General features: G+C 39.1%; 1 protein-coding gene across 9 annotated transcripts in view; it reads left to right on the forward strand.

The window, feature by feature from the left end:
• The window catches only part of MAGI2 (membrane associated guanylate kinase, WW and PDZ domain containing 2), a 1174807-nt gene that overhangs the window by 910020 nt on the left and 251130 nt on the right, over positions 1-13657 (forward strand). For 5 of the 9 annotated variants that reach the window (XM_059712711.1, XM_059712714.1, XM_059712712.1 and 2 more), the window contains 3 exons: positions 2792-2913; positions 3476-3610; positions 4996-5178. In XM_059712711.1, the coding sequence (XP_059568694.1) occupies positions 2792-2913; positions 3476-3610; positions 4996-5178 (440 nt within the window). The remainder of the gene's footprint in view (positions 1-2791; positions 2914-3475; positions 3611-4995; positions 5179-13657) is intronic. The other 4 variants (XM_059712715.1, XM_059712716.1, XM_059712720.1 and 1 more) reach the window with 1 other exon arrangement.

Below are 13657 nucleotides of genomic sequence, written 5' to 3' on the forward strand. Positions count from 1 at the left end.
CAAGGAGAAAGCATCAAGATAATAATTGCAATAACACCAGCAGCAATATATATATATATATATATATATATATATATATATATATATATATATATATATATATGCCTAAGAGACCATTCGACTAGTAGCTATGACATGCACTGACCACCAGGGCACAGATGCTCACTGCCCAGGCATGGAAACATGGGACAGACTAATGAATCTCAGAGGAAAGGGGGGAGGGGCGATGGCTGGAAGAGATTCATCAAAGATCTTATACCCATACAAAGGCCCAGTGCACAGATTCTTGCACCAGTTGAGTCCCTCGGGCTGGCCTGCAGGGATCCAGCTGAAACTGGCAGTCCGACATCCCCCAAGAGGTCCCGGATTGCGAGAGGGCACAGGCCAGGCTGAGGGACACCACCAGTGCACGAATCTGTTATTAATAATAATAATAACCTCTAGTTATTAATAATAATAATAAAGGATAAGTTACTTTTGAAGAATAAGTTATACCTTAAAGAGTAAAAAATAATTACCTTACAATTGTGGGGTCCTCCGTATGTATCTGTGCTTTACAAACATTATTTTTCTTATCTTCACAGCAACCCCAAGAAGTAGATATTAATGTTCCCATTTTATGGATGAGGACATTGAAGCTTAGTATTTTGCCCAAGATGCCACCGCAAACCCAGGTTGTCTTGCTTCAGGCATTGCACCATTGATACCCTGAATCTCACCTGACAAGATAAGAGGCTTGGTAGGGTGTTGCTGATGAGAGTAGCTCCAAGTATGTGATGCAGCCAAAGGTGAAGCTACAGAGATAAGTAAGGGCAACCTCAGGAATAGTATTTCCTTAGATAATAGAAAGATCTCAAGGATTTTAGTAAAGGGAAGTGGAGACAATGAAGAGAGGCTTCAAACTCTGGCACTGAGTTTATGGGGCAAAGAAGCTTTGAAAGTTCATAGTTCAATACACACCACAGATCTTGGTGACTTCTTGGTGTACAAGAGCATTGCAGTATCATTTACTTCCAATGGAAAATAATTTTACTAAAGACAGATTTACATTGAACCACACACCAGTAAGTTCCAGTACCAAAGAACATTGTTACGGTATAAGAACCCCCATCCTAAACAGCACCATAGCCTATACCAGAGGCGATATTAGAGAAAGATCCCAGTGCTGTTAAAGTCCCCACCCCAAAGCCTTTCCTATGGACTTAGGATGATAACAGCTGCTACTAATTGTTGAGTATGTCTCTGCTTGAAACCTTGTGTCGAAATTTGTTATTTCATTGGATCCTCACAAGCACCCCAGGGGGTAGGGAATATTATGCTCATATTATAGATGAAGACACTAAGGTTCAAGTTTAATAACTTGCCCAAGGTCACACTGTTAATCAAGCACTAGGGCTGAATTTTGAATCCAGGACTAATTGACTGCAGTCCTATATAGTGGCAGCTACCCCACCCTGTCCCCCATGAGGAAGGAATTAGATATTGCAATGGTCTCATCATGTTCCTGACAATCAATTTTCTCTCTCACCAGGAATTATTTGACATGTATTAATATAAAATTGTTTGTTGAGATTTTGATTCTTTTACCTCCTCTGCTTTTTGATGGGTAGTTCTAGAAAATATAAAATGAGAGGACTGTGTGTGCACGCATGTGTGTGTATATGTGCACATTAAATATGCCTGCACTTGCTATTGTGAAATCACACACTGAAAAGAGAAGGTTTGTGATGGAAGGTACATCTTAGAGATAGACATGGTCAAATCCCCATCTTTTTCACTTACTGGACACATGATTTAGAGCAAGTCATCTGGCCTCCAATGTATCAGTCTCATCACCTTAAAATGGGATAATAAGAATACAAGACAGTCGCCATTAGGCTGAACTAAGGAAATTTATATATAGTAGCTGGTACAGTGTTGAGTGCTCAGTAATTGTTCATTCCTCTTCTAACCTGTCTCTTCTTCCATAATCCATAATTCTATTTCTGTATATAAAAAGAATCAAAATCAATGCATATGCCAGATTTCTTGTGGTGTGTTCATATCCTAGAGAAAGAGCCACATGGCACTGCTACTGGGCAGGGCCATTGGTTTCTCTCCTTTCTGTGGGAGGAAACTCTAAATTCCACAGAATTCATTATGCTGTAGGGATGCCAGAAGGCATGCTTTTCTATAATCCCTAAGTCTAGCTGACCCACAGGTGCTTCCAGCCTCCTGTCTCTAATATCTATGAATGTATCATCTCACTATGCAGAAGGGAAATGTACTCGACTTTTGATTGATCTCAGCATCAACCATCCTACAGGTATTCTACAACTTGCATAACAGCCCTGGGCGTCTTTCCCCCTAGATCCCAGCCCTCTTTGGTTGCTATAGGAGTAAATGAATCAGTGAATTACCTTACTCTAGGGGCTTTGCAAAGCTTAGATGATACTCTTCTCTTCCCCATTTGGTGTAAATTTCATTTGTTGACCATTTACTTAAATGCACCAAATTTACCTCAGACTAACAGCGTAGACCAGAAAGCAAGTGCACATTCTGGTTCTTCTGGCTGAATCATCCATAAGTGTAATGTAATAAGATAGGATGGAGCCATTGAGACGTGGCTCCTGTCGCGGAAACGCATGCTGTGCATAGGCGGGCCCAGCAGAGGCTGACTTCATACCTGGTGGGCACTTGCCTATAATCACATTCGGTGTTTCTTACTCACCTGCTCTCTGCAGAGCTGTACAAATGTTCTCTTAAAGGACTTGGCCCCACCCTTACCCTAATTCGAACTTTTCTTTTTCAGCCACATAAATAGAAGAACGCAGTTTGAAAACCCTGTCCTGGAAGCAAAACGGAAGCTACAGCAGCATAACATGCCCCACACGGAACTTGGAACCAAGCCCCTGCAGGCCCCAGGTTTCCGAGGTTGGTACCTGTCACCATGCAATGCTTCAAAGGGAAAAAACTGTCCATCCAACTTCCTGCTCTTCCCACACACATGCCTTTTCTTGGACCTTTTCAAATAATCTGTCTGCTTTTCCCAAACCCCTCTATTAGCTTTAGCTGGGTGTTTGCTGTTTCTAAACGTATTTAGCAACCACAGATTCAGTTAAAGTCTGGGGGAGTACGTTATAGGAATTTACAGCAGGTTGCCAGGTGGCGATTAATGGGTGTGACAGTGGTACTTTATTTTTTATTTTTTATAATATATTTTTTACAGAGAGGAAGGGAGAGGGATAGAGAGTTAGAAACATCGATCAGCTGCCTCCTGCACACCTCCCACTGGGGAGGTGCCTGCAACCAAGGTACATGCCCTTGACCGGAATCGAACCTGGGACCTTTCAGTCCGCAGGCCGACGCTCTGTCCACTGAGCCAAACCGGTTAGGGCTGACAATTGTACTTTAAACTGCAGAGATACTTAGAGAATCGTAAGTTTGTCCTCAAAACACCAAGCACCAGAATGAGGCTCGTTCTCCTTTGTGGCAGTAGACAACTCCTCATCGACAATACCTAGGCCCAAAGCCGGCCGCCCCCGCCCTGCCCCGGGGAGGTGGCGCAGCGTGAGTGACGTGTCCTATTATCCGCACAACCACGCCTGGAGGCCCTGGCCCTGGCCGACCGGTATGTCTGGGGCTGCTTGTGCACCTGACCACACCTTAGAGCCACGCAGTGGGATGAGATGCTGCACACACCTTTCACGTCTTCGTGGGCTCTCTTTCTCGTCACAAAAGCAAGGAGGCTTTTGTACGCGGGGCCTCGATTGCCTGCTGCTGATCTTCACACCACACACTACAGCACACTTGCCGTGAATGTAAAGGTCTCCAGCTGTAAACGCTGCTTTCATAAAGGAAACCTCCGTGACAAGATTACATGTGTGTGTCTTTATTTTTAAAGAAGCTCTCTCTATTTTTCACAAAGATATCTGTGATATGTAATAGACCGAGTAAAATTCAAATATAACTCATTGTTTTGTAGTGTGTCCATTACATATCACCAAAAATGTAACAATAGCAAAAGTATCATAGAAAATACATAACTGAGTTACCATGTGTAGTTTTGCTGATCCAATTATCAAATAATGTCAACCAAACTATAACAACTATATATATATATATATAGTACATATCACACTTGATTGTGATAGCATTGAAAATATATTAATTCGGCTTCCCAGTGTGACTATTATTTTTAAAGCATTTAATATATTGTTAGGAAAATATTTATTACAGATCCTAGCTGCAAAAGCATATTATATAACAAATTAATGGTCAGACCTATAAGAGTGGATTCAAGCTCTGTTCCGATTGTTTAGGTATATGATTTGAATGTGTCAGCATACTGTTACAAAATGTGTTACCTTTACATTCATAATTTTATCTAGAAATATTGGCTTGCCTTTTGCTCACATTTTAGAGAATCCTAAAACACTATCAGGCCAGCAGAAACTGATTTATCTGCTTATCTTTATAGCATCTCATTAGCATAAGTTAACTCAGTCCCACATCCAGGTACTTCTTCTAAACAATTTCGATGTTGTGACTCGGTGGCAACATTCCACAGCTTCTATTTTTTTTAAACCAAAACAATCCATTTCGGTTTCAAGGTTTTGTGCAGGACCAGCCACTTACAGCCTCCTACCTGGACACTTTTAGAGCAAAGGGAACGTACCCCGCAACCTCTGGGCTCCTCTTTATCCGCCGATGGCATGTTGATTCAGCCCTTTTTAAACACAAAAAGGGCTACTTGAGTGAATGAAAACATCGACTTCACAACAAGAAATCTCTCTCCAAGTCAAGCAGCTCTTCTACCTTTCCCTGGATGCTGGGACTGCGCTATGTTTGCAGGCAGTGCTGCGAGCTTTGCCCCTCCAGCACCTCCCCGCTGCTTGCGTTTCCTGTGGGGGGCCGCACATGTACCCCGGGATGGCTGCTCAGCGGCTCGCTTCCCCCGTGTGAGAACTTGCCTTGACACGCGTTTTCTCTTTTAACTTATGTTGGCCAACGTAGAAAAGCCGCTCTTCACCCGGGATGCATCCCAGTTGAAGGGGACGTTCCTCAGCACCACCCTGAAAAAGAGCAGCATGGGATTTGGCTTTACCATCATTGGCGGAGATGAGCCCGACGAGTTTCTGCAGGTGAAAAGCGTGATTCCGGACGGGCCCGCAGCACAGGACGGGAAGATGGAGACGGGTAAGTTCCTAAGTGCTGTTGGAGAGCATTGTTTTGCAACATCTTTTTTTCTACGGCAAAATAGGAGGAGCGTCTTTCTGTGTTCTTAATTTGAGGGTCAACGGTCACTTAACTTGCGGAAAACCACAAATTGTTTTTCCTAATTTTAAGAGGATCACATTGACGTATTTTGGAAACAGCTTGAAATGTCATGTTGGCCACATTTTTCAGGCTGCCCCTTCTCTTTGCTGGGTTCAGTGGACTCTTGAGATTGACACTTTTCTAATTTAATTCTAGAGTTTCTTCTTAGGGATGTGATTAACATTTCATACTTTTCTAGCTTATATTCAGCCATTGATATGTTTAGTATGTATTAATCTTGTAGTATTCTCATGCTGAATTGCCCAGGTTATATATTTAAATATTCATGCTTATCTCATAGAAAAAAAATTTTAAGTGGTATTCATCTTTCTATGTCCCCATATGCTTTAATATATAGATTTTTTTCTCTAGTCCTTATGAATTAATTTTCATATGCAGTTACTTGGATGTCTATCAAATTATATTCAAAATTAATTTAGCATGGAAATGCAGAGGCAAATTGCTAAGGCTAAAAATTATAAAATATGAAAGGTGCACAGAGGTCAAGAAAAAAGTAATGAACTAAGTCTGATTTTGCAGTCTAATTTTAAATTCTTCTACCTGGCCCATGACCTTGGATTAGTCCCAAAGTTTATAAATACTTATGCAGGAAAAAAAGAAGAAATCAAATTTGATCTTGTTATTTAAAATACTGATTTGAGAATTGTGTAGTGTTGTTTTTGAAATGCCTTAGAGTATTATAAAGTGTAGTAACTATACTCCGAAGAACTATATCACCATTTCACATTTTTCACATGATTGATTTTATTTATTATATAAACTTGTGAAAGTCAATGGGTTCTCGTAGATACACAAAGCAGAGAATTACTTTTGAGGAAAAGTGATGTCTTTTGTATGGTCTATAGATTTATAAATTGTGATTCCATAGATTTTAAAGTGCTTTGTATATAAAGAAACAACATAAAATTGAGATATTCATCTGGAATTTTTATTTTCAAAAATGATCGGTGCTTCATTGCCAATTCCTAAGTGGTTTCTATAGAAATTGTTTCTTGTCAGGGTCACCTAATGAGTACATTTGTCACTCCCACTCAATAGTGAGTTATAATACATTTAATAGAGGCTTTATCTCCTGAAAAGTTGAGTGAAGTTTCAAAACTAACTAGTGTTTTCAAGCACTACTGTTGTGAAAAATTGTGTACATAATTTTCTGCAAAAGTGAGCTAGAGAGTGTCCAGTTCTACTGATTCATCTGGCACTGTTTCACTAGATAGCCACACCTTTATGTTGCCAAAAAATCACAGAGAAACATCAAATGACTCAACTAAAAATCATTCTCATGCCCACGATTAGAATAAGAGGAAACTATGGTAACAGTGTCATCTTAGCTGAGGGGGAAAGATCTCCAAAGCTTTTGAACTTCAGTGAAATGTTTAACAAACCTATTCCTTTTCATGATAAAGAATACAGTGATTTTTTCCCCTCTGACCCAACCCTCCAGTCCATGTTTTAAAACTAGAAAAGACCTCTTTCACTGTAAATTTAAAAGACAAAATAAAATTAATATATTTGCACAGCTTCCTACCTGTTTTCCTAGTTTGCTGCACCCACGCTGTCTAAGCTAGCCTTATTCAACAACAAAGCCAAAGTTTTATGTAGAGTTTGTGAAGTTTTTTTCCCCAAGATAATCACAAAACAAGCTCTAATAGAGAAAGAAGAGCCTAAGATTTAATTCTACTTACTGTCTCATATTTTTTCCTCTATTTATTAATTCAACCTGCTAAGCTCTTCTCACAGTCATTGTAGTACACCAGAACTACAAAAATGGATATGACCAGGTCCCAGTTCTCCAGGAGTTTATATATAAGAGGGGCCTTGTATATATAAACAAGTAATTGTAACATAAGAATAGGATAAATCTATAAAAACCATGCTATTGGCTATATAATTTTATTGGTCTTTTGTAAGGATGAGAATTTCTCTCATTAGAAAAGAGTTTAATAAAGATTGAAATCGGCTGCTTATTATTTATTCAAAAATGTTTATTTTAAATTTTGAGATAATTTAAAATAAAATGTGAACACATTTCTGTGGCATTCTACACATTATAATAGAGGGAATGGCTCCTCAGTTTAGTTGAGCTAATATTTAGTGACTAGGCGTCTGTTCCAGGCATTCCATTAATTATTCAGGATGCAAAAATGAAGAGACAAATGTTTCTATCCTCAGGGAGCTGAATAATGAGTGGCATGTTAATGAATATTTATATTAATGCAATAATAGAAATATGTGCAAAGTCCAGAAACAGCGTAAAGGAAAGGGTGACCGATTCAACTGGGAAGTACTTAGGGAAGGACTCACAGAAATGATGCCTGACAGACTTTTGGATGATGAATGGACCGTTGTTGGGTGGACAAGTGAGGAGAGCTATCTGAAGAGGAAACAGCATATGCAAAGGCCCAGTTGGGAGGATGCCTAGAAAAAGATTTACACTAATATTTTACCTTCAATGAATGTTCATGGGAAGTATCTAGTAAAACAATAACTATAACTTGTAAACATGAACTATTCAGACAAACATCAAAGAACAGTATAGAATCAAATTTTAAAACATATATATCATAAATGTACACATACCTATGTATAAAACCTTTTTCATAAACTTTCAACCAATTAAGCATAGAGATATACCCTATGATTTTTTCTTTACTTGTTATCCTGACAGTGTCAGGCAGATAGCAGGTGCTCACTAGTACTGGATGGATAGATGGAGGATGGAAGCTCTTAGAAATTCAGTGAAATTTTAATTGACTGAATCCCACTGTATAGCCTAGTCAGAGTAATCGGGCCAATAGCTTACCGTTGAAGCAAAAAGAAGCCAGCTTTCCAGGTTCTGGATGAAATTAAAAAGACAAATGCATGTTAGGGATAAAAATGTCCCTTTTGTAATGATTTCATCTGTAAATGGACCTCAAAAATTATCAAAATTAATAGTCACTACAGATATAAACAATAAATCATTGGTACTAACCAATGTCACCCTGATACATTTAGTTAATAAAGTTATAAAAAGGTGAGGAGTCTCATTTGACATTGAGATAGCATGAAAATATTTTAATCAACTGTTCTAGCTGCAGATGATCTCTAATTTAGGCAAAGAGATGTCAATAGTTTGTGTGGACATTAAGAAAAATCCACTCTACCAAAAAGTTGACCTAGGATCCTGCAGAATAGAGACAAGGGTGGGGTGGGAATTCTTTCTTTCTCAGTCAGCACTGAGTCCTGGGAAGGGGTAGAGAACAGAGAAAATGATGATGCTGTGCTCCTCCCTGCTTTTGGACAACGAACTGAGCCAATCCCCAGTCATCATATCATGTTCCAGAAGCAGCTTTCCTAAAAGTTACCGTAGTGCCCAGAAACCATCCTACTTCTGATTATTACTAGTAAGCATTCTGCAAGCATTTGTAGGCACCAGAGATCCTGATAGCGTTCTTGCAACTATTTTAAAAATCAAGATTGAAAGAGTTGCTCCAACATGCTTCCGTTATAAAGCTTCCCTCGTTACATAAGGCTTCATGTTTTTCCCCAGGCTAATTTTTGAATCAAGGCTTTTGATTTTCAACAAATATAAGAGGGAGAAAAGCTGACCTATCGGTAAAGTTCTCCTGTAGAATGATGAGGCCACTTGCAACCTATTCATTTTTATGTGTCTCCTTCTAATGTGGATCCGTTTTATTAGTCAAGTGGCAGGAAGCTGTCTGAGAGACCAACATCCTGACCTCCTAACAGCTCCTGGCATTTCTCCATTTGGCAGATCGATGTTACTGCTCTTTCACTGGTTGCTACCTCTTTATTTGTGTTTCTAGAAGCAGAGGCACACGAATGAATTTGTCAGAATCTCTGGGGGAGATTTTTTAAAATGCATATTCCTGTGTCCCTACATCTACTGATTCCAAATTTCTAGAACTGGTTTTTGGGCATGTGCATTACTTTTAAAAATTGCAAAATCAGTATGTGCACAAAGACATCAAAATATTTACAATCCATACAATATTTTCTGCCCTGCCTCTTTGTACCTTTCAGGCTCATATCCCAGAGGCACTGATCAGTTTGTATTTTTTTACATGGGTGTTGTTGTTTTTGGTAACTATTTTCACACCTCTAATTAATGTGTTTATACTGTTGTCTTGATTTAACAGTTTCAGACTTGACATATTTATAGTATTTCCTTTTAGAAATAAATGAAGCTTTACCTCTCTTATCCCCCATCTGCCCTACAAACATTCTCCCAATAGAGTTTTGCAACTAATTTTAATATTTATATAGTCTTTGCATTACCACCGCTTTGTAAGTTTGTTCACTGAGCCCAGCGGTGTACCATTAGTACACTTTTCCTCTAAACACAATTCTGAAGTTTCACTTTTTCTTTTCTTTTCTTTTTGCTATATTTTTTTAAAAGATAATACTTTTTTTCCCCTCAAAGCACCGTCATTTTGGGTCCTCTAGACTAGAGGATCTCTGTTTTTTATTCTGGGCATTTTTTGTCCTCTTACTCCTATCCAGGCCTATTATTCAGCTACTGTCCAGCCTAGCAAACATTCTCCGTCCTGTCTGACCCTCTGTCAGTCAACCCTTTGCTCAGAATTGCTTTGAAGAAGTGCTTATGAATATTTCTGGGGACTGACCACTGGGGTGGAGACTGAAGACATCTACCAAACAGAACAAACTAATTAATCTTTATGTCCACCTTTTATATCGGTCTAGCACATGGAGCTATGAGGATTTCTCATTCTTCGGAGATTTTAACACTGTTTTGGGATATCCTATTCCATAACTGCATTATCTGAAGTCGTGGTTGCCCTGTTGCTCTCTAAGAAACAGCAAATATTAACCTGAGGCCGTAAATGCCATGTGGGCAGATGACTGCTGAGCTATCAATGTGACTGTTATTGCCCCTCTTCAGGCTGGCTCTTCAGTGTTGGTTCTCTACTTAATGGCCACCCAATGGTTTCCTACTTCCCCCCACTCCAATGATTTTTTATTCTTCCCAACCAGTATTATCTCCTTAACAGTTTAATAAAATTCCGTGGTTGTTAACTAAACATCTCCTGAGGAAGAGCTACATATATGTGTAAGAAAGCGTAAGAAATAATTAAATATGTTTCTTGTATCTTATTTCCCACCACCTCATAACCAACTTATATTCAGATCAGGCTTCCTTTGAATTTTGAGCACATAAGCACACACTGTCTCTCCCCATGACTGCTCTCTTACTGACTGGCTGCCTTATGAAAATGTCTTAGTGAGTTGTCCAGTTCTTCATCTCTCCCCACCTCCATAGCCAAGTGTTCACATTTAGGTGGTACACTAGATGGTTCTTTCAATTGCCAGAAGCAAATGAACTAATCAGAGAAATGGAATTTTTCTATGACTTGAAACATCTATTTAGTTTTCTATTATTGCATAGTAAACTACATCAAAGCTCAATGATTTAAAAGAACAATCAAATGTTTGCTCCTGGCTCTACATTCTTGCTGGGGATCAGTGGGGTGGTTCTCACCACTAGGCTCACTTTGGGGCTCTCATGCAGCTGTATCATCTAGTCATCTCTTGGGGCTGAGGTGTGCAAGGCGGCTTCACTCACACTGATGCCTCAGCTGGGATGGATGAGACTCCTGAGAGATGACAGGGCCTCTCTCTCTCCACATGGTATCAACAACAGGGCGGCTGAACTGCTTTCCATTGTTACAGAAAAACTGGAGAAGAACCAAGCAATGCTTAGAGAGATGGAGTTACATTTATTATTATTACACGTGGGCCCAGGAGAAAATGTCTCTCAAATTCTGGGCAAAATCACACAGGAAGTTTCCTGTATTTATACCATTTTACCTTCTTTGTCTCCCAAATATGGGGTTTTTCCGGTTCCCTTTGCAAGTTCTTAAAGAGTCCCTATGTGCTGGGGCTTTGAGACCTCGACCAAAAGCTTGGCCTGACGCCGGCACTGATAACTTTGTCCGGAGAAGGACTAATGGCCTCTCTGAAATGGGAGTAGCCTTATTTTCCTTATTATTTAAGCCAGCGAGCATTACAGAAGCCAAAATGCAGGGTTAAAATTTCAAACGGCAGTTTTTATATGCGATGGCTGCTTCAACATGGTGGCTTAGGGTTCCAAGAAAGCAAAGGGAAAAGTGTCAAGCATCTTAAGGCCAAGGCTGGACCCAATACGACATCACTTCCACCCCTTTTATTGATCAGAGCAGGTCACAAGCCAGTCCAGATCCAAAGGGAGGGAAACTAGGCCCCGTGTTTATGTTTCTGAGTTCCTTGACTTTGTTCAAACTTTCCTGAGAAAATGATCTTTTACTTTCATGGGCACTCTACCTTCTCACAATTTTTTGAAACAGAAGTGTTGATAATTCTTTGCCTTCCAGTTCTCTTACCATGCTGTGAATAAGTAATAATGAATTATATACCACATCCAGAGGTGATGAACAGTAAAATCACTAGGTCTCTAGCTCTATCTTTCTAATAAAAATAAAGGAGGTGGTTGAAGCAATTCAGTTTGTAAGAACTCGCAAAATATTCAGGCTCAGAACCATGTTAGATAATTTTCTAAATAATCCTTTGATTTTGACATCATTTTTGCTTTTTGAGATACTTATGAACTTTGGATGCTACAAGAAAACATCTTGTGCTCTATAAAAGCCAGAAAATAGATCTGAATTTCTAGCCAGCTGGCCAATACTAATATCTCCAGTAAAGATGAGATAAACTGTGCTTGTTTAGCTTGTCAATATATTTATTCTTGACTTTTTTCTAAGCACACCTAAATAGCAAAACCTCACTTCATTTTGTCCAAATACTTAATGTCTCCTCTGCTGGTGATGTGTCTTTCAGATCAATAACAGACATCTCACAGCAAGAGCGCGTGCCACACTAAACACTTTATACCCACTCTCTTCCTTCCGATGATAGGTGATACAGGTGCCATGGTTGACAAAACACAATTTCAGCCGCAAAACAGATCGCTTGAAAGGATTAAACCATTTGTCGTACCAAGTCTTAAAATCATGTTATGCTTCATCAATAACTCATCTAGTGTTTTAAGAGGCCTTTGTCACCCAAATAAATTCTACTGCAGTACCTCTTTTTTGCGCATTTCTTGCTTTTCTCTTTTAAGTAAATGCCTTGTGCAGTGCTCTGTATGCCCTCTTCATTTAAAATCAGAGTCTAGCTACATGCTCACAGGAGAAGGGATAACTACTATACAGCTCCAATCCTAGTTCTCTTCGTGGCCCCAAAATTAAGGAGTCGATTGCCACAGTAGCACAGATATAGAGTTTATTGCTTTAATTTTTTTTCTAGTTTTACTATTGGTATCTCTTTGGATATGTCACACAGTGATTAAGTTACAATGTTCACAACCATTGTACCTATTAATGTCATGGAAGTCAAGGTGCTTAAGTGTACTTTTATCACTATTATGTTTAACTTTTTCTGCACGGAAGCTTTATATCAATTTACAGTACAGGCTCACTGGCCCTCCTAGGAACTAAAGGAGAAAGTGGGTGGGACCTTCATTCAGGGTAAGAGCAGAACTCAGAATGGTGCTAGACATTATTACACTAGGGATGTCATTAGGGGACCCTTACTAAGTTTGAAGTTGGCATTTTTAAAATCTGAAAGCTTATTATTTAAGTTTAATGGAAATGGATAGGAAATTATGGGGTTAAAGTTACCTTTTTATAGCTACTCTGTGGAGGAGGGGGTTGGTCAATCAGTATATTAGTGGAAGGTGATCAGATTAAGTTTGATTTATTTCAAATAAAGGTATTATCTAAACACATTTTAAAAGTTCTTATCAGTTTAACTAGGTCTGGGGCAAGGGTCACCAATTCTTTTGCTTATAAATGAACAAAGGATTCTAACTAGTTACAAATATTTACCAGGTTCTGGTGTCTGGGTTGTCATATGTATTCTTGTAGATTAAGTCAGATTCATTCAGTTCCTACTACTCTCTTTTCATTAACTAATGGAATTGAGCCTTTGGTTTACCTGGAAATAATCTGCTTTTTATAGAAGGTGTTTATTTTTATCTGTTCCCTCCCCCAGCTAAATTATACACTCTTGCTATTTTTTTCATGCCACCCCCACCCCACACCTGACTATAAGCTCTCTGAGATTAGGGACACTTGCTCATTACCAGATATATGGCAAATATTCAACTAGTTGATTGAACGGTTGAATGAATCTTTCCATGCAGCACTGATTTGCTTACATGGATTACTATGGAGGCAGAAGATTTGTTGTAATAATCTTAAATCCCTCTATGATTATTTATGTTCTCTTTGGAGATTTAGGTAAGCTTTACTTTGTCTAGTTTAACCAAACGTCTAAT

Source organism: Myotis daubentonii, chromosome 10, assembly GCF_963259705.1.
Source record: "Myotis daubentonii chromosome 10, mMyoDau2.1, whole genome shotgun sequence".
Taxonomy (NCBI): domain Eukaryota; kingdom Metazoa; phylum Chordata; class Mammalia; order Chiroptera; family Vespertilionidae; genus Myotis; species Myotis daubentonii.